The 23,868-nt window shown below is 42.7% G+C and overlaps 1 protein-coding gene and 2 long non-coding RNA genes across 3 annotated transcripts in view; 1 reads left to right on the top strand and 2 right to left on the bottom strand.

Annotated features, from left to right (window-relative positions):
* The window catches only part of LOC126991151 (piggyBac transposable element-derived protein 4-like), a 41,003-nt gene extending 27,632 nt beyond the window's left edge, over positions 1-13,371 (bottom strand). The window contains exon 1 of the mRNA XM_050849917.1: positions 13,206-13,371. Coding sequence (XP_050705874.1) covers positions 13,206-13,371 — 166 coding nt within the window. The remainder of the gene's footprint in view (positions 1-13,205) is intronic.
* A 213-nt stretch (positions 13,372-13,584) lies between these two features.
* On the top strand, positions 13,585-16,678 carry LOC126986671 (uncharacterized). The gene is made up of 4 exons (XR_007739866.1): positions 13,585-13,670; positions 16,069-16,189; positions 16,287-16,425; positions 16,593-16,678. It is a non-coding gene; the product is annotated as an uncharacterized LOC126986671 (long non-coding RNA).
* An 892-nt stretch (positions 16,679-17,570) lies between these two features.
* Positions 17,571-20,415, bottom strand: LOC126986670 (uncharacterized). The gene is made up of 3 exons (XR_007739865.1): positions 20,005-20,415; positions 19,573-19,717; positions 17,571-17,755 (listed from the first exon to the last, which is right to left on the bottom strand). It is a non-coding gene; the product is annotated as an uncharacterized LOC126986670 (long non-coding RNA).
* Positions 20,416-23,868: the final 3,453 nt, after the last annotated feature.

Genomic DNA, 23,868 nt, shown 5'->3' with positions numbered 1-23,868 from the left:
ATTGATAATTCTTCATGTCCGATTTTTTTTTAGGTTGCTACTAAATATTGTTATTAGACTATGATCGAGTACATCCATAATAACTATACATGCTATTTTTTTATCGAAAAAATAAATATTCACTTCATTCAGAGAGAGAGAGAGAGAGAGAGAGAGAGATCACCACTCAGTGAGTGGATATCTCGGTGATATGGGTATTCGATCATAGTGTAATAACAATAACAATATCTATTAGCAACCTAAAAAAGAAAAAGAATCGGACATGAAGAATTATCCAGTAACTCCAATAAATAAATCAAATAATAAAATAATGGAAACGGGAGCTGTGATGGAAACGGAAAGCAGGACAAAATAGTGGGAACTTGGGGGGACGGTCAGCGAGGCAGTGACTCAGCATCTCCACACTGGACCCATACCACATGGAGGCGGGCGAGCGCCAAGCGTCAGTAAGATCCAAACGGTACCGGTACTAGCGGCAATGCGCAGTGCCGAGTGATTATTAAGCTTCCCGGCACCCGAGTGATCATGAGGTTTCACGGTACCAGGTACCGGTACCGGTTACCGCGAGGAATCGATTCCTCGCGGTACCCGACACCGGTACCTGGTACCGCTAGGAATCAATTCTTCGCGGTACCAGGTACCGGTACCTGGTACCGCGAAGTTCCCATCATTTTGTCCTGCTTTCCGTTTCCATCACAGCACTCCGTTTCCATTATTTTATTATTTGATTTATTTATTGAGTTACTGGATAATTCTTCATGTCCGATTCTTTTCTTTTTAGGTTGCTAGTAAATATTGTTATTGTTATTAGACTATGATCGAGTACATCCATAGTAACTATACATGCTATTTTTTTATCGAAAAAATAAATATTCACCTCATTCAGAGAGAGAGAGAGAGAGTTTTCTTTACAAGAAATCTATTTGGGAATTTCATCAGAAGTCATTGAGATAAAAAAAATACTCCTTCGAGTACCGGTACCGGTACTAACGGTACCTGAGTTTTCGGTACCGGTACTCAAATTAACGGTACTTGCCCATCCCTAACACTGGCGTGGTGGGCGCCGTGAAAGTTCCGCGGAGCAGGCAAGAGCGCTGAGTTGCCAAACGCGATTAATGTGTTAACAGGCCTTAAAACTATCAAGCTTGCAGCTTTCGTCGCTGGATATTGTCCATTTACGTGTAGTTCTGACTTAGTATTGTTACGAATATCACTTCAGATTTATTTAGGTTAGTTCAAAAGACATATTTATCAATGAATATATTATTGCATTAGTTTATTATCAGTACACGCACTATTTGCCTGACCCAGTGGCCTGTGCCTTGCCTTCGGTGCACCCACCACCGCCCTGATCCCTCCCACCAACTTCAGTTTCCTTACCAGTCTTTTTTTTTTTTTTCAGCACATGACTTTGTGTCCCAATGTCCACCACTGGTGTTAGTGTTGAAGTGAGGCATCGAGACAGTTGCTGTGGTCAGTATTTGTTCCGTCCCTGCTGCCGCTGACTTCAGGACTCCTTGGTGCATCCCTCGCCTTGCCTGCTCAGTTGGTCACTGAGTGTGGCTTTGAAGCAACCTCGCCGCCTTCTCCAGCATCTCTGAGGTTCCTCAAGCCCAGCCAACTCCTCACATCCAGAGTAGTGTTGCAGTGGAGGCTGCAAGGCGGGACAGCAGCTGGAGTGGCTGGGATCAGCAGGAGCAGACTGCTACTGGTGTGAGGTTCAGGAGTGATAAAAAACAACACCAACACAACCACCAACAACAACAACTGCTGGCCTCTTCATCCACAAAGGGGGAAGTTTGAATTTCAGAAGTGTGAGAAGATCTGAGAATGAGGGCAAGTTTACTGACCAAAGCCAAGAGTGTGAGAAAAGACATGCAGGGAAGTATGACCTCAACAAATACACCCACCCACTCTGGTGTAAGACCTCATGAAAGTCGGGAGTGTGGCATAAGGTTTAGTAATAGGAGTAACCCCAAACATCACACCCTTACACACACTGGTGCAAGAAACCATGAGTGTGAAGTTTGTGGGAAATGTTTCAATCAGAAGGGTCACCTCAACACACACACCCTTACACACACCAGTGCAAGAAATCATGAGTGTGAAGTTTGTGGGAAATGTTTCAGTCAGAAGGGTACCCTCAAGATACACACCCTTACACACACTGGTGAAAGAAATCATGAGTGTGAAGTTTGTGGAAAATGTTTCAGTCGGAAGGATACCCTCAAATTACACACTCTTACACACACTGGTGAAAGAAATCATGAGTGTGAAGTTTGTGGAAAATGTTTCAGTCAGAATGGTACCCTCAAATTACACACCCTTACACACACTGGTGAAAAAAATTATAAGTGTGAAGTTTGTGGAAAATGTTTCAGTCAGAAGGGTACCCTCAAATTACACACCCTTACACACATTGGTGAAAAAAATTATAAGTGTGAAGTTTGTGGAAAATGTTTCACTCAGAAGGGTACCCTCAAATTACACACTCTTACACACACTGTTGAAAGAAATCATGAGTGTGAAGTTTGTGGGAAATGTTTCAGTCGGAAGGATACCTTCAAATTACATACTCTTACACACACTGGTGAAAGAAATCATGAGTGTGAAGTTTGTGGGAAATGTTTCAGTCAGAAGGGTAACCTCAAATTACACACTCTTACACAAACTGGTGAAAGAAATCATGAGTGTGAAGTTTGTGGAAAATGTTTCAGTCGGAAGGATACCCTCAAATTACACACTCTTACACACACTGGTGAAAGAAATCATGAGTGTGAAGTTTGTGGGAAATGTTTCAGTCAGAAGGGTGCCTTCAAATTACACACTCTTACACACACTGGTGAAAGAAATCATGAGTGTGAAGTTTGTGGGAAATGTTTCCTTCAGAAGGGTACCCTCAAATTACACACTCTTACACACACTGGTGAAAGAAATCATGAGTGTGATGTTTGTGGGAAATGTTTCAGTCGGAAGGGTATCCTTAAATTACTCCTTGTTACACATACTGATGCAAGAAGTCATGAGTGTGAAGTTTGTGGGAAAAGATTCAAACTGAAGAGTATATTGGACAGTCACCTCTTCAGACACTCTGGTCATAAAGGGTTCAAGTGCGATGTTTGTGTGAAACGTTTCATTGTCAGGCACATGAAGGTCCATTTCTCCTGAGGTGCTGTGCTGATTCAGTTCAGCTGTGTGTGTGAGTGCAAGTGTTTGTTGTGGTGGTGTTACAGGGCTGTGTGTAGCAAAGAGAACAGAAAATATTCATCTATTGGAACAAATTGTGACTGTGACGGCATGATCTGTTATTCACTTTCCACCCCTGGCTTCATGTGGTTGGTGGGTCCTGTGAAAGGTCTGATCTTTTTGGTGACTGTGCTGGGCTGGTTGTTGTGGCCTGGGCTTACTGGTCAAGTGTGTGTGTGTTAATAGTAATAATATAGTGTATTTGGTCTTACCAGCCGCTAAGCTAAAAATGTACACATTATAAACACATTGTAAAGAACAGTAGGTAGGGGTTCAGGGATCTAACACATCAGTGGGAGGTTGGAATGATAGTGGTGGGAGGGTTGAGTGCAGTGTGGTGGTGCCGGGGAGGGGGAGGACACCCTCTTCCAGATGGTGGCAAGGTGTTAGTCCCAGGTCATCCTTAGGTCAGACGCTGATGGTGGGATTCAGGCAGAGCAGTGGGAGTTAGCTCAGGCCACAGACTGAACACTTGTGCCATACCCTGGGCTGGTGGGACAAGAGAGGGGGGTGGCTGGGGGGACAAGGGCACAGCCTTGGCGGGGGTGGTGTACATTGTGCTCCACTTAAGTGACAAGGCTCCAACACAGCAGTCGCCAAAGCAGAGCAGGCCTTTCCCGGCAGCAGGGTGGGCAGGATGACAGCACTGTAGGCAAACCACACCAAACTGGCAGTTGGGAGGGGTAACTGAGGTCTTATGGTGTTGTCACTTTCCTGTTTCCAACCTTGTGATGTCTCATCTCAACAAGCAAGTCAAATACCACGGCAGCCTTTTGGGGGGGTGGGGTGGGGGGCACAACATCAGTGTCACCACTTCCTTTGAGGGATGAGAGAAATAACGGAAACGGGAGAAAGGAATAAGGGTGAAGTTTGGTAATGCAAAGGCGAGTTATCAATTCTCTCCATACACTCCCGTCTTCTCATTCTTCCCTCCCCTACTTCTCTTGGGTGTTCTACCACCCTGCTCCCCCGCCCCTCCATCCCCTCTCTTCCCCCAATCAGAATTATAACAGGTTGCATTTACATGTGTCTTGTATGCCCTCAAATCTCAGTGTACCACTTGGGAATTTATGTAAAGATAAAAAAAGCATTCCGAGAGATGATTTTTATTATCATAAGAAAATAGCGTGTGTTCCTTAATTTCACTCTGGTAGCCAGTGAGTCCTCAATGTTGCAGGAAACATGTCACCGGGAACAAATGTAAAACACTCATTTTACGTGCACAGATTTGGCGGTACTGATATATCAATGTGAATATATGCAGCAACATACTGTAAATTTGAGTTAGTTACCTATCATTCCAATCCATGGCATTCATCACACAGCACACTGGAGTGCTTTGGACACAGGCCTACCGCAGTGAATGCAGTAAGTCCTGGTCTGGCTGACTCCTTTTGCTGGACAGAAGAAACACCTCTTTCTGCTAGGTGACACTGCTTTCCTATTCCTAGGCTTTCATGTGATGTCGAAGCAGGACCGAATCACTGTGCTTACTTATAATATGGAAAAAAGAGGGCATTTACACTTTTTTTTCTTCACAATAGCACTGATACAGTTGCCGGATGCTCAAAGGTGGTGGTAACTTAGCCCAGGTGACGGTTGTAAGTCACTGGTCATGTTGTGAGTTTGCTCCGCGCTAGGATCGTCCTCCGCAGTGATGCACAGCGCGGTTGCCGCGGGGTGCTAAGGGTTAGCCCTATGATTCACAAGTGAGTGAATCATTGAAACAAAAAAGACAGCCAATCAGGTTCAAGGAAGGTGATTGCAAAAAAACGGCGCCAGCGACGAAAACTACCGCGAGTCAGTATTTCCTCAAGTCCGTACAGCCAAGCTAAGATGGGGAAGACTAGTGAGTATTGGCCGGAGAGGAGGTTACCGTGCTGGAAATAACGACGGTCAAGATTTTAGAAGTGGGGCAGTTGTCAGGCGCGGCAAAGAGGTGTGGGTTAGAGGTGAACAACGTATGCTATGTGTGTGGGTACGAGAGGAAGTTAGAGGCTCAGGAAGGCATAATACGTGCATTGAGGAGTGAGATGAGGGAGCTAAGGAAGAGGTTTGACAGTGCACAGGAGAGGCAAGTCCTGGGGGCCGGCCTGGCAAGGGCGATGGACAAGGGAGAGGCAGGTGGGAGCATGGGTGCCTGATGGGGGGAAGCAAGGTATGACATTCATGTATGTGTGAAAGAGGGGTGACGATATGATTGAGCACATGCTACTTGAGTGATGTATGTATATAAGAGAGAAAAGGGGATTATGGTAACAGTTGTGACTGAATGGGATAGGGTGTTGGAGAGGGATGTAAAAAGGTTAAATGCATGCAATATTATTTCAGCTGAGGTCATTTTCAAAGCAGACAATTGTTGTCAGTCAGTAGATCATGTCATTCTTAATCATCAGAAATCATTTTCAAGACTCAATTCTGACCTGTCACATTGCGTAGATCTTGCCATTCTTAGTCAGTTGAGGTCATCTTGAAGCCAACATTTCTTGTTTCATAGTTCAATTCTTGTCATTTTCCCTCTTTTTGTTCCTCAGATATATTTTTCAAATTAATATCATATTTATTTCCATTTATTTCATTTTGGGAGCAGGCATAAAGGCCAGGTTATGTTAGGCTACCTTATATTTAGTTTAATTAGGTCAGATCAGGTTAGGTTACAATTAATTTGATTAGGGTAGTTAGTTTTAATTGTGTTCAATGAATGTGTAATATGCTTCAGTTATATAATGTGTACTCGCCATTGCCAATGGAGCTTGGGAATAATAACACATGGCTTAGTCATTCACTTTTTTTTTATCGGATTAACCTGCAGTTTGAGTATTACAGCTTGATGTAGCACGTAACAGCTGATACAGCACAACAAATAAGTAATTACTGAGAAATCATCTATACAGGAAGGTAGTTGGTGTGGAAGAGAAATGGCTACTAACTCTGCCCTGTGCACAGGGGGTGATAAGTGGTGGTACAAAGAGATGCTCAGGGCTGAGAAATGTAAATCAAGTAGTGGTGCATTACAGGTGCCCAGTTTGTGAAAGACGGGACAGGAAACGGAGGAAATAGGTAACTGGAACTGTGTGGCAAAGCAGAAGGGAGGAAAGGACCTGCAGAAGCCACTGCTTCAACAGACTATTGGAAATGGTTTGACTATAGTAAGTCTGCTGGTCAACATAAACATATTCTTAATGTCGTGCATGGCATGGGCACTCCTTAATAATGTTGGTTAATTATACCTCAAAGTAGAATTAACTGTTGATCACTTAAACCAGAGAGTAAAATTAGTAGTTCATTTACCAAGTCTAGTGAGGCACCGTTATCGCACACAGGATTATCATCTGCCAAATAATATGGGTAGCGTAACTTTAACAATATTACTTAAGGTAAACATATTTGTTTAGAGATTCTGATGATGAACTAAGGGTCAAGGGACAGGATTCAGCCATACAAGACTAAATTGTCGCTCATATCACTTAGAACTTAGTCTAATTATAAACTAACATGTAAACACAAGAAACAAGTAGCACCAACACACGAAGAAAACCTATTGTTATGCCGGACGTGTTACTTGGATTCCGTGTCGCCGTAAGGAGACTCCGTGGGAGGGAGATATGTAAACACCTTGCACAGCTTCTGTAGTTTAATTTTCTTCCTTAGTTGTACAATTCACTCTTGACTCTTCACTGACCACTAGCTTACTATGACTGGGACTAACTCCTCTCGCCCTCTTCTCCTATATATGCCGAACAGTACAGTCTAGAACGTTACAGTATATATTAGATTATACAAGAACATGTAGCAAAAATATGTGCGAGTTGGCAACACTTCCCGCCTGGCGCCTGGCCGCGGGGAGCGGGCGGGGCCTTGCTCCCCGCCGCTCTACTCGCTCCTCCCGGAGCCTTCCGGAGTCCCATAGACCCTGGGGGAAGCTTCCAGCACAACACTATCAAGTGTTCCCACTAACATGTGGTAAAAAACCTGCTCACTCAGTCTAATATCACTCATCAACTTAATTAAGCCTTGACTACAGCTACCGAGTGTTTGCGCTCCACCGTGGTTACCCCTGATAATGACACACACACCATTTGTCCTTTTCCCTCTTTCCTCCTCCCGCACACAACCCCCAGGGCATGCTGGCTTGGGTCCCGACAGCAGTCAGCCAGCCTACCATCAGACAGACTTACTACGACACCTCTGTCTGGGCGATACCTCGTATAAGAGTCCTTAAATATAATATTATAGCCTAGGTATATTGAACACTTCTATGTATGTGAGGCCGGTTATGCTATTCGAAGCAACAAGTTGAAGAGGATGACATGGAGCCAAGAGTGCAGAATCCTGACATACATGGGCCATGTGAGATGGACAAGTAGGGTATCAAACTAGGTGATAAGAATGTGTAGTGTGGAGGTGGTGCCCCTCTTGATCAAAGACACTGAAGTTAGGGTTGACTGAAGATCTGTTAGGCAGCATGTTGGTAACCCTCCGTCACTTGTCAATGGTTGAAAACTCTCAACGTCTTGCAGTGGGAGTCAAGTCCTCTGGATCACCACGTACACACGCTGACCACTCCCACCGGTACACCATACGCAATCTGCAGGCGTAAGCTGATATTAATTACATATTAATAATAATCGCCATATAAATTAAGATCAAGAATGCCGAACATGTGGCCATTATGATTTCTTGTTTTGTTATTATGCCTCCGACTGTGAGTTGTGCACATTTACATTTGAAAGTAATCTATTACTAACTGCAAGGTCTACATATATGCCTACCTATACTCGGGAAAAGAAGTTTCTAATAATTTCCTGCCTGACAACGTGACCAGGAATCTGTCTGTTGTTTCTCACAGGCTGAACTGGTACTTCTTCTGCAGCGATCCACTCAGTAGTTGTACAGGAGCATACAAGAAGTCGCAATCTTCATAGTCTTCCTCCTGACTTATGTAGGCACCTGCACCTTGACTTGAGGATCCCAAAGGTCCGTTCGACAACGCATCTTGTCCTGCGAGGACTTGTTGTATCGTTCCTCCCCAGGTGTTGTCAGGCTTTTTTTCTTTTTTTTTTACAACAAAGGAGGCAGCTCAAGGGCACAAAAAAAGAAAACAATAATAAAAAGCCCGCTATTCGCTGCTCTCAAAAAAGAATTAAAAGAGGTGGCCGAAAGAAAGATCAATTTCGGGAGGAGAGGTGTCCTGATACCCTCCTCTTGAAAGAGTTCAAGTCGTAGGCAGGAGGAAATACAGATGAAGGAAGGTTGTTCCAGAGTTTACCAGCGTGATGGATGACAGAGTGAAGATGCTGGTTAACTCTTGCATAAGGGGCTTGGACAGTGTAGGGATGAGCATGAGCAGAAAGTCGTATGCAGCGTGGCCGCGGGAGGGGGGGGAGGCATGCAATTAGCAAGTTCAGAAGAGCAGTCAGCGTGGAAATATCGATAGAAGATAGAAAGAGAAGCAACATCGCGGCGGAATTTAAGAGGTAGAAGACTATCAGTAGGAGGAGGAGAGCTGATGAGACGAAGAGCCTTAGGAACAGAGTGAGGGATAGAATCCGAAAGAGGGCAGTTTAGAAAGCAAAGACTGGTGCCAGACCAACTGGGGTCATCAGGAATGGCTCCAAAGGATACGCACTGTCTCCTGTGAAGTTGAAAATTCATTAATCCATTTTTTATCATTATGAAATGCATGAAAACTATCTTAAAAATTCTATTATATATATTGCTGTGGTTGACATCTTTATCTCTTGACTGGCCTTTTCACAAAGTACCTGAGTTACTTTATCAATGGCCCTTGATTGGTCCATTCTAACACCGTTTCCAATAACACCTTGAAAGCTGCCACTCGCAAAAACCTTAATGCAGCCAGAACCTGGGTGTGTGTTGGGAGTGCATGTGCCCTCCTGGTTCTCCTTTCCAGGTGGGGGCGCAGCTCATCGCAGAGCCTGATGATTTCCTGACGGGAAAATCTATACACCTGCAACAGGTGTTCATCACTGACATGTTTTGGGTCGACTGGGTCCCAATATCTCCTTTCCCTGCACAGTCCGCGATTGAAAATATATGCCGCAACAAGCTCCATCTGTGAAACACAGAAATAACTACATTACTAGAGAGGACTAGAACATACGGTAATTATTTAAGACACATAATTGTAAGCTAATTAAATGGCCCTTAAAAGGAAAAAAAAATATCAATGTTGCTGTTATCTAAAAATAAATTGAGGACCTAAAGCAAATAACAATAATAATAAAGAAAGACATATGTTTAAAAAATATGAGTACAGCTACCCGAGCCAAAGCCTTCTTGGCTACACCTAAATCTCCACAATTAATGCACAAACCATGCATGGGTGACATTTAAGTGACCCCTGCCCATAGCTGGGCACGATAACAGAAAACCTTATTCCCTATAACCGATAACTGATAATGGAAAACCATATCGGTGATAACCGATATTCGTTAACTGGAGACACAAATATAGGCGATAACCGATACCCGATACAAATCCACAATTCCGATACTAGCTAGCGGTAAGTCCGATAGCCGAAAACGATACTATATTGATATTTCAAATAAAAAAAGCATATATGAATTCAAATTTTTATTATCTGCATTTAGAAAATTTACAAAACCTGAAAACCACACGTTGACACGTACTACATATGGACGGTAATTCTAGAAGATGAAGGACAGCAAAGGCGGCGAAGGCTCCTCCCCACCCCCCCATCCCTCCAGCCAAAGCTGGCAGGAAAGGAAAAAGAACCATGCAGCATGGAAAAAATGCATGGAAATTATGTAGGAAAGAGGAAAGAACTACCATTACTGCTACCACTAACCGGGCGATAAAAGTGGACAAAGACACTAGTATTCGAAAGAACTTAACGTTATTACGACAATGAGTAATATCTTAGTTGCTGGTTGGATTCAAAATACTTGTCTAATCTATTCTTGAAGGCCGTAACTGTTGTACTATCAACGACATCACAAGGAAGAGAGTTCCAAACATTAACAACTCGATTGAAGAAGAAGTGTTTAGCTTCGTGCGACGAGAATCTTTTACCACTTATCTTCAAATTGTGATTTCTTCTTGTTCTATTTGATCGATCAATTGTGAAGTAATCTTCCGCATTAATATTACTGAATCCTTTAAACATTTTAAACACTTCTATTAGATCGCCTCGCATTCTTCGTTTTGATAGACTGAATAAATTTACTTCTTTAAGCTTTCGTTCATATGAGAAATTTCTCAACCTAGGAATCATCTTTGTTACTCTTCGTTGAACCCGTTCCAACTTTTCTGTCTTTTCTGTAGTAGGGAGACCAAAACTGTACACAGTACTCTAGACGGGGTCGAACCAATGAATTATACAGTTTTCATACTACTTTTTACGATTTATTATTAAAGACTCCTTCGATGAAGCCAACCAATTTGTTTGCAGTTTTAACTACCTCTGAACAATGCTGACCGGGCTTTAAATCGCTTGATATAGTGATTCCAAGATCCTTTTCTTTACTTACTGCAGAAAGTTGCTTGCCATTCATTACGTACCGAACGCAATTGTTATTTTCCAATCTGACGGAACTGTTCCAGCTGTTAAAGATTTATTGAATATGATAGAGAGCGGATTACAAATTTGATGTTTGATTTCTTTTAAGACCCTAGTGGTAATTTTGTCTGGACCAGGAGCTTTGCTTACTTTAATTTTTTCAATTGTGCGTAAAATGTCATTTTCTACGATGAGCACGCCACTTAACATCTTTTCGGTCCTTCTCACCTCCGGTGGTTGAGGTGATAAACAATCTTCGTCGGTAAATACGGATGCGAAAAAGTTATTTAGGATTGTAGCCATTTCATTTTCATCGTTCGTGTGGTTACCATTATCATTAACAAGCGGTCCGATACCACAAGTGAGTGACTTTTTATTATTTACATAGCTAAAAAAAAATTCAGGATTAGATTTACTCGTTTCCGCTAAATATTCTTCAAGATTTTTCTTGCTTCGTTTTATTGATTTTTTGGTTTCGCGGCGAATTCTGTCCAACTCTAGTTTGTCAGCCTCACTCTGAGTTGATATGTATCTACTGTATACGCGTTTTTTAAGAGATAGGCTATTTTGAATTTCGTTATTCCACCATTTGGGTTTCTTCTTAAAAGCTGAACGTCTGTTTCGATAGGGTACGCATATGCTTATGGCATTGTTCAATATTGTGGTGAAGGCCCCCGAAGATTTATCAAAATCTGTTTCCGCCGAGATTTCAGTCCAGTCAGAATTATTTAGAATTGATCGGAGTTTTACGAAATTCGCTCTCTGATAATCAGGCACCTTTTCTTTGCTAGGAGTTACTTTACTTTCTTTCATATTGATGCTGAATGTGATTGTTCGGTGATCGCTAGAACTAAAAATTGGACCAACATTTACTTCGTTAACTAAATCAGCTGTCGTTGAAAAGATAAGGTCAAGTATATTATTTTTCCGAGTCGGTTCTTGAACGTGTTGATGTAAATCACTTTCTAGTAAATTTGTGTACAGGTCGAGCCCTGTATGACGGTTCAACGGTTCACCCCATCTTTTCACTGGCAAGTTAAAGTCCCCAACAATTACTGCCTCGCAATTGCTACTTGTTTTTAATAATAATTCACTTAATGCGTGGTCGATATCAAGAGTCTGCCTTGGCGGTCTGTAGATAAGTCCAATTACCATTTTACGAGATTTATTTTTGATTTCAATGAAGACCGTGTCTACGTTGGTTATAATATCTGTTTTCACGGATACTGGATGGAAAGATAACGCCTCCACCCTGTCTGTTCACTCTTTCATGACTAAAGATGGTATGACCCGGTAATCTATATTCCGCAATGAAATCTCTATTTGAAGTGTCTATCCAAGATTCTGTGATTCCGATGATGTGGTAATGATTTGTAGCTGCGAGGACTTCTAAGTCTTCAAATTTGTTACGTAGGCTACGAGCGTTTACATAGCAAGGTTTAATGTGATTCGGGTCGGGGGTTTTGCGGGTTGAGTGCTCCCTTACGGTGCAGCTGCTGGTGTTCTCGCCTCCGCGTTTTTGGACTTTCGAAGAGCCACTTGGTCACAGAGCAGCCTCCCGAAACGGGCTGCTCCAACAGGGTTTAAGTGGATGCCATCAGGAAGGAACAAGTCTGAATCGTAGTAAAAACTGTCCCACAAGTTAGCGAACTGGACGTTTTCTTGTGAGCAAAGGGACTGAAGTCTGTTGTTTGTGCTGAAGGCCTTACTGTAAAAGCTAGATTCGGCACCGACCCTCGGGAGGATTCCTGAGATTATGATGTTACTGGCATCCGTTTTACGTTTATACTGCTTGATCATGCGGCGGTATTTCTCAAGAAGTTCCTCAGAACGGGTTGTCTTTACGTCATTCGTCCCCGCGTGAATGACAAAGAGGGTGTTTCGGTCGGCATTTCTCGTGACATCATCGCACGCTGCGGTGATGTCGTCCAGTCTGGCACCTGGGCCCGTACTTATAAAGAGTATGTTTCGCTTATGTGAGGCATAAATCAAGAAAATGGCGGACACCGAGACATAAGGGAAGCATAACCCTTAGGTTTCAACTAAGCGGAACATAAACTGACTCGCCAGCTACGCGCGGGGTGGAGGTAACATTGCAATCCTTAGGTCGACATAAGCGAGGCATAACAGTCAAGATGGAGGAGGTAGTGGGTGCGCGTCCGCGGCAGCTGAGGACTTGTCGGGCACGAAGAGACGTCCTTGATGAACTTCCGGACCCGGAATTGATCAAGAGGTACCGCCTGGACCGTGCAGGGATACTCTTCGTGACTGATTTGGTGCGTGAGGCCTTGATTGCTCCTACAAACAGGAACCAAGCCCTCTCCCCTGAGATGAAGGTCCTCGTAACACTGAGGTATCTTGCTACGGGCAAAATGCAGCAGTGTAGCGGCGACGACTTGGGGCTTTCACAACAGACCGTCAGCAGGGTCACCCGGGAGACTGTGTACGCCCTTGCACAGCCTCATATAGTGAGACGCTTCATCAAGTTCCCCCTCACTGTGCAAGAAACTCAGGTGAAGTGGCGAGAGTTTGAGGAAATTGCGGGATTTCCTGGTGTGGTAGGGGCAGTAGACGGAACACATGTGAGGATTGTTGCACCCAAGGAATTTGAGGCAGAGTATGTGAACAGAAAAGGGCACCACTCTATAAATGTGCAAATCGTATGTGACACACACGGGAGAATTTTACACTAAACTGCAAACTGGCCCGGGTCTGTCCATGACGCACGTATTTTGCGTGAAAGTGCTCTGTTCACAGGGTTCGAGAGGGTTATGGTTCCTGCAGGATGCCACTTATTGGGAGACAGTGCCTACCCCTCCAAGAAGTGGCTCCTGACACCCTATGTACGACTTCAGCCGGGCCCACAGTCCGCCTATAATAGGTAAGTTTTTGTGCACACACACACACACACACACACACCGACATTGCTGTTTTAATTAATGTCTACTATGGCAAAGTGGTCCCTGCAGCCTCATCTGTTCTACCCGCGCTGGGATAGGTTGCCAGTCTTATTCATTCTGTGCTGCAGTGTTACCATGGTGTTACACTCACACTCCAACTCTACCAAGCTTAATAACCTAACCTTACCTATCCTAACCTAATCAAACCTAACCTAATTTAACCTAACATAATCTAAACTATCCTAACCTAACCCATCCTAACCTAACCTAATCTAACATAACATAACCTATACTAACATAACGTAGCCTAGTCTAACCTAATATAACCTAACCAAACTTAGCGCAGCCTGGCACTCCTTGGGAGTCGAGGTTGTGGTAACACCAGCAGAAAATGCATTACTGGCAACATAGCCCAGAGCACGTAGAGGAGCTGAGACAATGGGGACCACTTTGTGATAGGATTGCCGTAATATCTTTCATCATTGCTTATCATTTCAGGCTTAGGCCATGCAAACTACACTAATGTAAGAAAATTAGCTAAGTTGGGTAACAATATTATGATTAGCTAACAGTGCTCTTATACATTCATCCTTTTTCCAATCATGGCTGTGTTTTACTTCTCCTTAAAACCTCTTGTATGTTCATTAGAAAAATCTAGCATAACAACCCTTAACTGCAGGATTATAAATCTTACAGAAACAATATTGTTGTCCCATGACGTTGCATTGCTAATTTGAAACTTGACAAAGCATTGTCTAGAAAAGGTTACTGCCATTTTAGGTTGTTACAGTTAGGCTTGATCTTTTTGTAATTTCAGTATTGCTAGTACATACTAGTCTATGAGGGGGAAAATGTAATATAGGTAGGGTTAATGAACTTAGTGTGAAACATGACTTTCTTAAAGGAAAGTTTGATAAATCTTAAGAATAGCGGCTCCATTCCCTCCACCACCCCAGCCCCCTACCCCCAAGACAAGCCTGGTAACCTATGGGGAAGCTGAGTTTAGGGGGGGAAGCCCAAATCACTGAAAATTTGGCCCCCACAATTTCCCCAGAAAAATCCCCAAATTAGGGAAAATTCCCTTGTCGAAAGTAATTAAAGTCCTTAACGCATGCTCTTGTAATCTATTCCAATATAACTTGGCAGCCGCCGCAGCCGGTCTGTTGACGAGTGTCGGGCGTGTCATTGGATGGCAAGCATAGTGACCCCCCTCCCAATCCGTCCCGCGTCGCATAATTTTTTGATGGGCCACACTGCATGTCGAATATATTTAAACTACCCCAACCGAACCTTACGACCTAACAGCTAACTACCCCCTCTCGACTCCCCCTTGACCCCCCCTCCTTCTTAAATTATCCCAACCGAACTTTACAACCTAACAACAAAAAATATAGAGTGGCCTCAGAAATACTTACAAAATTAAGAGAAAGTAGATGCGGCATGCGTCTCCTGTGGGCGGTTACAGGGGTTATATAGTGCAGCTGCCTCTTGAAGGAAGACATGCAAGCGTTTGTTAGGGTCATTAATGGCCATAAGAAACATGCACCTTGCGAGGTACCCCACAAAGTGCTTCTTCCTCCTGCCAAAGAGGGGCACTTTTCTCTTTGCTTCCCTCCACAACCGCTCGATATTGTTTGTGGCGAACACACAAGTCAAGCAAGTCTCTTGCTTTCCCGGAGTACCGCAAGCAGAAGTAAATGAGGCCAAAATCGCAGTCGGTACCACTTTCCAATGCCATGACACAGACAGAAGTGACGGAGGTGAGGAATTTAAGGTATCCAAGCTGCAGGTGAGGAAACCCGAATATCCCTAAACGTGAAAAAAATCCCTAAATTTGGGGCAATGCTCTTCAATGAGAACCCAAGCAGATTATGTTATGGCTTAGATTTCAACTTCATTTTCAATGTAATAAATCGGGGCAAGAGTGTCATGCCTTGTCTGAAGGCAGAAAGACGCGTAATAAATTACATATACATTTTTTCGTGTATAATTCGTTTTTCCCTTGTCCTCCCCCTCCTAACCCTACAAGTGTGAAAAGCTGCAGAATTCGTACGTGACAGTACGTCACAGTACCTGCACGCACACAAACAAACATATGGATTCCACCAGCCTCCTACAAGCCAGTCTCATCGCCCATCGACTTGGAAAAAATCGTGAGGCTCGCGTGGAGAAATACACCCCTTGTGACAAACACGGCTGACCACTTGTCAAAATCCCGTCGTATGTGCTAGTAATGTTGTAATTACCACCATACCGTGCCCTTTATGCGCACCCGCTAGGCGCCGCTATTCTTAAGATTATCCGAAAGTTGTTTTTTAAGTTCAGTTGCAAAAGCAATTTTTACAGTATCACTACATTGTCATTAACTAAAAATTTCAGAGCACACAAAAGGACAAGGAGCACAGTGGAGAGGGGGATTGGCCAGTGGAAGCGGAGATTTCATGTGCTCCATGGTGAAATCAGAGTCAGCCCTCCTGCATATGTGTGTAGAATAATACAGGTATGTAGACAATCAAGTGATGATCACATCTCAATACTGTATCGTCCACTACACAACAATAATTTTTATTACTTGTTAATATTAACTCTATCTGTAGGTGTGTGCTATTTTGCACAACATCTGCAAAGACAGACGCCTCCCTGTACCCGAGGAAGGAGAGGACGAGGGTGATGGTGCAGTTTTCCATGAGGACCCACCTGTCCCACTACCACCTGTACCTGGACGAGTTCGGGAAGGTCTGCTCTACAGGGTTGAGTTTGTCAACCTTCACTTCATGTATGTTACAAATATCAAAATTAAATGTTTTGTGTATCTGCCTGTATCTTTCCATGCTGCTCAGTATTTAATTTTAAATTTTCATTTAAAGAATCTTACTATTGCAATGTTTCAATTTTTGTTGCAGTGACAGACCTCAACCTCAGCCTCGTGCAGCTGTGTGAGGCTTCCCGACCCATCAACAGGTTAATTCCACACCTACTTCCAAGTATGTGTGTTTGTAATACAATTGTGTGTGGATTTTGTATATATATATATATATATATATATATATATATATATATATATATATATATATATATATATATATATATATATATATATATATATATATATATTACAAATCCACATTCGTATCACTAATACATGCAGAAGCTATACTCAGTATTCAAATAAATTTATTACAGTATTTGGTAAGAAATTTTCACCAGTATGTATGGTTTAAAACAGCCAATATACTCATGATTGCCTTTATTATTTTTCTAATATTAAGCAATAAATGATTTCCTTTTTAACAATAAATAAATAAATAAATTCCTTTATAATAAATAACTATGTAGGAAAACTACATAATGGATATCCTAAGGAAAAATATATTACAGGAAAGCTAATGTAGAAGAGAGTACCGGCAGGGTAGACAGGGTGGAGTGTGTTGGAGAGAAGAGGCAGGGTGAGGTGTGTGAAGGAGAGTAGAGGCAGGGTGGAGTGTGTGAATTAAAGTAGAGGCAGGGTGGAGTGTGTGAAGGAAAGTAGAGACAGGGTGGAGTGTGTGAAGGAGAGTAGAGGCAGGGTGGAGTGTGTGAAGGAGAGAAGAGGCAGGGTGGAGTGTGTGAAGGAGAGTAGAGGCATGGTGGGGTGTGTGAAGGAGAGAAGAGGCTGGGTGGAGTGTGTGAGAGTAGAAACAGGATGGATTTTGCAAGAGAGGAGAGACAGGGTGAAGTGTGTGGAGTAGTAGCGGCATGGTGGAGTGTATTTGCGTGTTACATTAGTTTTTTTACTTGCAGTTCGAGTAGGGTTTTTTGTACTTTAAAATTTTCAGTTTCTTGTTTAACTTTTTTTAATTCTGCCTGTTTTATTTCTACTTGTAACTCTGAAGCCTGCAGTTCAAGTTCCCTCTTCAAGCGGATGAACTGCAGCTCCTCCTCATCCACCAACATGGTGCAGGCCCCAACTGGTGTACTGGAGGAAGCTGCAGCGGCAGGAACTACTGGTGGTGGTGTGGTGGTGGTTTGAGGTGTGTCTGTGCTGGGTTGGGGAGGGACAGGTGGTGTGACATCCACCTGAAGACTCCTGGCAAAAATACATCCATCAGTACCTGCACTCATAATTTTTTTGTGTTATTTGACTTACATCCCCATTTATGGAAACAATACAGTTTATGTTGAAAAGCTTTTGCAGGAAAGGAGTGTGTGTTCCAGAGGTCATTTCTTTGGTGTTCTGCTGTTCAGTACGTAATGCCTACGTCGTTAAGGACAACTAGCATTGTTCATGAGTAAGCAGACCTGACCGAGGTCAGACGTGGGTCACGGCGCTCCGAATGGAGTAGCCCGGGGCCAGCCTGTTGGCCTCTCCCCTGCCCCTCCACCCCCCTCTCCCTTTTCATCAAAAACCCAACATCGTAAGAAACTATTGTGACATCAAGCTTAATCATGGTGACAGACAGTGTGTGCTATGCGTTTGTGGTGCCGTGAAGACACTGAAGTTTAGAAATGGTCAGTGTGACATCGACACGGCCTTACTATCCAGCCGACGTCCCAGGTGCCCCGAGGTACACCAGCCCGACCATCATGCTGCTGGGAGAACTCTGTTCAGCCGCCTCTACCTGCACCCCTGCCATCAGCGGCGACCTGACCCTTTTTTGACCTCCTATACCCCTTTCATATTGTAATTTCCCATTTTTTCAAATATGTTTCAAAATTTGTATTTTAAACGTGTATATTTCAGCTTTACAGCTGCAATCACTTAATAGACCGTTTTATTTTTATTATTACTAGGAAGGATGTCTCAACACATTATCAAGTCAGCTCTCAATAGCAATTGAATAAATTTCTGTACACATTGTTCCTCACTGTTTGATTCCATGATTGCCCTAATATGGACTGCATAAAGCAGCATGATAGTGTTGGGTAAATAATAATAATAATAATATGTAATAGTATTCTATAATAATACTTTAAGCAGAAAACTGTGGACTTTAGGAGATGGAGAGCAATACCTTCTCCTTGTGTACTGCAGTTTTCTAAAAGGAAAGCAAATTATTTTCAACAGTAACAGCGAGACCTATTTTGGAGAACTTTAAATCTACAATCTACCTGACAAAGGCATTTCTCAGTAAAATGAACTAACACAACTGATAAATCATTTGGAAATGTCATGTACATGTTAGAGTAATATTTTTGTACATTTGGATTTAAGAATGTTTATTCTTATTTATGTAATGACGAAGTAATGTCAGACATATGAGACACACTTCATAAAGCAATACATGTAGTACAAATAAATGACACCTAAAGACATTTTAGGTTAATCCATATTGTCTGCTTGTAACCTTAATAAAAAGTTGATACAGAATTCCTAAATTATAACAAATCAGTGTATCATACAAACAAGCTAAAGTAGACAAATACGACGATCATCAAGGAACGGAAATAACAAATTTTACTAATGATTGTACAAATAACGTTTAGTAAATATTCAGAGCCCTCAGATGGGGGGGGGGGGGTGAAGCCAGGGGTGGCAATTCTAGCCTGAAACTGCCGCCCACAAGGCTGACAAAATTATTTTAAAATCAATATTTTTCAGAAAATAACAATAACAACCACACTGCAGTCTGATGAATGCTTTTTCCTATTATTTATGAAAAAATAATTTTTAAAATTTCACTTAATTATACGGCACAGACAGCAAAAGTATCTTTTATTATGTATACCGGTATCCAATAATCACATTGCCCGAATTAGGGTCATAGGCAGTAAAGGTACGTGGTGGAGGTGGGAAGTGGTGATTGAGGGGAGGGGGGGCAGTCACTGAGAACTTTGCTGGGGCAGCACTTAGGCATGTAAGGGCTCTGTAAATATTTATACATGACTAAAGTTTTATTTACCCACCCATTTTCGGGAACATCTTCAGTGTCAAGTGGAAAAGGGTCCACCACTGTCCTGTCAATAGAACTGACTGAGACGTTCCCCTCTCCCAGCACATCAGCGATGATGACCTCTAACTCCCCGAGGGGTTTAGGCGGAAGGCCACCACCTAGAAGAATATATATATATATATATATATATATATATATATATATATATATATATATATATATATATATATATATATATATATATATATATATATATATATATATTGGTACATGAGTGCAAGGCTAAGTCAATTGAATTCCCTTGACTGAAAAGAAAAGGCAATACATTACAAATGTTATTTCCATCAAGCACTTAATAAGCATTGGAATTTACAGGACTGTCACTTTGCTTGTTAGCCATTCCTTGCACTTCATGAATACCATTTTATTTCAAGAAAAATCTTACCTGTTCCATTCCTGGCCTTTTGGTAGGCACTAATTTTAGCTTTTGCTTCCTGCATAACAGTTTACCAGCGTCTCTGGCACTGCTTTATGCATCTGCTGAAGCCAGGGTGGAGTGCCGCTAGGCGAGAGACAATGCTGCCCCAAGCCTTCGCCTTCGCCTCAGCAGAGCAGCCATTGTCGGAAAAATTTCCCTTGAGGATGGCTGCTTTCTCCCTATAGAGCTGTACAAGGGAGAGAGTTTCAGAGTGCGTCCAATTGGCGTGGCGGTGACGTGTCTGCCGAGGAGGCTGTAGCTGGGGCGGCGGCTGTTCCTGCTGCTGCTGCTGCTGATGTGGCTGGGGGTGAGGCTGTGGTCCCTCCTGCTGCTGCTCCTGGTGTAGCTGCTGCTGCTGACCTCGATGGCTGCTGAGGGGCTGTAGAGGTCGTGGCTGGCTGTTGGCGGCCATGGCTGCTGCCTGCTAGCTTGAAGCTCGCGGGAACGTTTGTTTACATGTTTGAGGGGCTACGTCGTTAATTTTATCATTATTCCATGTGATGTTGGTCTATGCATCGTCAACAATACCCGAAAATACTTTATTTTATTTTATACATATTTCCAATACGTCAATATGCTTTTAACATCAAAATTATACCAAATTCCAACATTTTATTTTGAGTTGGTATCCCTTTCATAGGTGCAGCTCAGGGGTTGGCGATAATACTCGCTTATGTCGAGCTGGTTATGTTGAGGGGGTGAAACATAAGGAGGGGGGTTATGCCTCGTCATTGTTAATACTAGGATATGTTTCAGTTATGTCTCACATAAATTTCTTTATAAGTACGGGCCCTGGATAGCAGTAACGTTTTCTGCGGCCGTTTGATGAACGACCACAGAACTCAACCAGCTGGCCACGCACCATGGAGACCCCAACTAGGCGAGTCTCGAACTCATACTCCATGGTGTCTGCCAGCACCTGGAACCTATTGAAGGTAGTGGGGGTCAGTAAATCCTTGGTTGCCTGCTGCGGTTTGGCTCCATTCCTTACAGGTTGGAACCCGACATCCTGTGATGCAGGAAGAGAAGCGTTAAGTGGAGCAGGCTGGAAGTTGTCCTGTGAGGCAGGCTGGGCGTTAGCCTGTGAAGCAGGCTGGGGGTTAGCCTGTGACGCATGCTGGGGGTCAGCCTGTGAGGCAGGCTGGCGGTTGTCCTGTAAGGCAGGCTAGGGGTTAGCCTGTGAGGCAAACTGGGGGTTAGCCTGTGAGGCAGGTTGGGGGTTAGCCTGTGAGGCAGGCTGGGGGTTAGCCTGTGAGGCAGGCTGGGAGTCAACCTGTGAGGCAGGTAACACGGTCTCCCGTGAAGCAGGAGGGTCGTCTGGAGAGGGCACAGTCTCGGTGGAGGGCCTCTCCACCATCGATGGTGGTGTCACTGCCACATTACTTAAAAACAAATTCCTGAAGGGCTACGAATTTCTTTTCAAGATCGTTATGCTTGACTTTCCATTCAGTCACAGCCTTCTGAAGATATAATCTTTGAACGCTGAGGCGGCAAGTTTTACTCAGCTGGAAGAACTGAGCTGCAAATCGTCCGGGACAGACGTCACACTTAAGGTTCGAAGGCATTGTTAGAAATTTAAGCGAATTAACAGTTTGGGCAAATATTAAAAGCGCTTTCGAAATAGCTTAAATTGTGACCATAAATTGAATTGTATAAAAATTGTGCATGGAAATTAGATACTACTGTGTTAGATGCCTCCAACATTGGGAGTTCGCTCCCACAGGGTCTTGAAAACGCCCCAAAGACCAATCGCTTGTCCTGAGCCTCGGTCACGAGAGAGACTTTCACAACCCGGCGCTTTTCAGCTATTGTCCTCAAAGTTTTGTCCCATAGAACAGGGCCGGCGTAGTCACACAGAGCAGAGCTGGCAAGGGAGGAGAGGAACTAGCAATTCGTTCCCACTTTCCGAAACGTCTAATCCAACTCTGCGACCCTTTCGAGGCCTCGCCAGTGGCACCTGTCACCAGGTGTTCTCCACCAACTCTAGAGAGTATCAGACGCCCTTCCTGAGAGACCAAAAAGCTGAAATATTCCTTGAGTATAAAAAAAATCTCAGAAACTCCACCTAGAAGCCGTGAGGTACAACCTCAAATGACCCACGGAAGACATCTCTTTCAGGAGAAAACAAGAACCAGCTGTTATGCAGAATAGGGATGAGAGTACCGTCGATAGAGGGGAGGGAACACAAAGAAACACAAAGGAAGAACAAACAACAGCAGACCTGCTGGTCCTTACGAGGTTGTTTGTGACAAGCTACACTAACTATCTAATCAAAGGTGGAAGATGAAGAACAGCAAAGGCGAAGGCTCCTCCCCACCCCCCCATCCCTCCAGCCAAACCTGACAGGAAAGGAAAAAGAACCATGCAGCATGGAAAAAAAAGATCAACTTCATATTTTCAGTGATATATTTGAATGTTTGTGTATACAAAAAAGTAAAAATCGTATTTTTATATGAGCCACAAACGTGCCGATTTGCATCGATAATCTGATATATAAACACACGAAAAAACTATTTGTATATCAAACAGTATATAGTCTGATACCATATTGGAACGATATATAGCCTTTCAGATACCCACATTTCATTTCATTCAGGTGCATAAAGTGACATCCGACTCTGCAAGTGTCTATACATAAGGAATGTTCATATGTTGCATGTAAACAGCATGGGTATTGGGTAGCCTAATAGTATACGAAATAGCCTAGCGCGTCATATTCAACAGTTATTATTTACTATTTCATGTTATTTCGATTATTAATCATTATTTACATGCAGTAAATTATTAAGATACCCATTTAAGCACTTGCAGAGCCAGATGTCTCTTAATATACTTGAAATGAGCTATCAATCAATGAATTTGAAAAAAAAAACATTGATCATTCGAGCATGATGTGATCTATGATATTTGATACAAGCTTAAGTCTTAAGGTGCCACATCCACGAAAATTCCCGCTTTGTTGGTGGACAGATGAAATGGAACAGACCATAGTGTACAGTAGCCACAAATTCTGTAATGAATCTTAATAACTGAAAGAAAAATAAAGGCCAATTCCCTTAAACAGAGATCCATTGAATGAAGGGACAGCTAGGGTTCTTGCTTCTACTTAGTGGATGGCGTGACAGCAGGCACCTGCAACAAAAGGTTAAGGGTATTGAAACCTAAAATTTAATTTTATTAGTATTTATCCATGCTAATCAGATCACTTATTATTATGTATATAATTTCATATAATTAATTATTACAATTATATAATCATTCAAATTAGTTGGTTAGCTAAATAACAAATCAAAAATATATATTAATGCTAGGTTTCTCTCTCTCTCTCTCTCTCTCTCTCTCTCTCTCTCTCTCTCTCTCTCTCTCTCTCTCTCTTTAGTGCAGTGGTTCATAACCTTTTTCATAGTATTACCCCCTGAGACTCTCCGGGGCATTACCATGACACCTATATTAAACTTTGTAATGGTGAACTTTGCGTTAAGGTAAGGTAAAACAAAACTTTATGAAGATCCTGATTTACTGAAAATGTTACAAATAAAATACCTCAAAAAAATGCCACAAATCTCTTACAAGTGCCAAAACAGTACAGACCATCAAGCTTTTTTCCACTCATAAACTAATAAATTGGGCCAGATGATAGCCAGTTTAGCACAGTATCCATTACAAACGCATTATAGAAAAAAAAAATGTTCACGAGAGGTATATCATTTCTCATAAGAAAAAAAAATATTACAAAATAATAGCCTAGTTTTCTTAAAAAAAGCAAACCAATTGCTTAGTATTGCAAAACGCAAAATAATAGCTTAGTATTCCTAAATGCAAAATAACAGC

The sequence above is a fragment of the Eriocheir sinensis genome, chromosome 6 (assembly GCF_024679095.1).
Source record: "Eriocheir sinensis breed Jianghai 21 chromosome 6, ASM2467909v1, whole genome shotgun sequence".
In the NCBI taxonomy this organism is placed as follows: domain Eukaryota; kingdom Metazoa; phylum Arthropoda; class Malacostraca; order Decapoda; family Varunidae; genus Eriocheir; species Eriocheir sinensis.
This window is presented reverse-complemented; position numbering and strand designations above follow the sequence as displayed.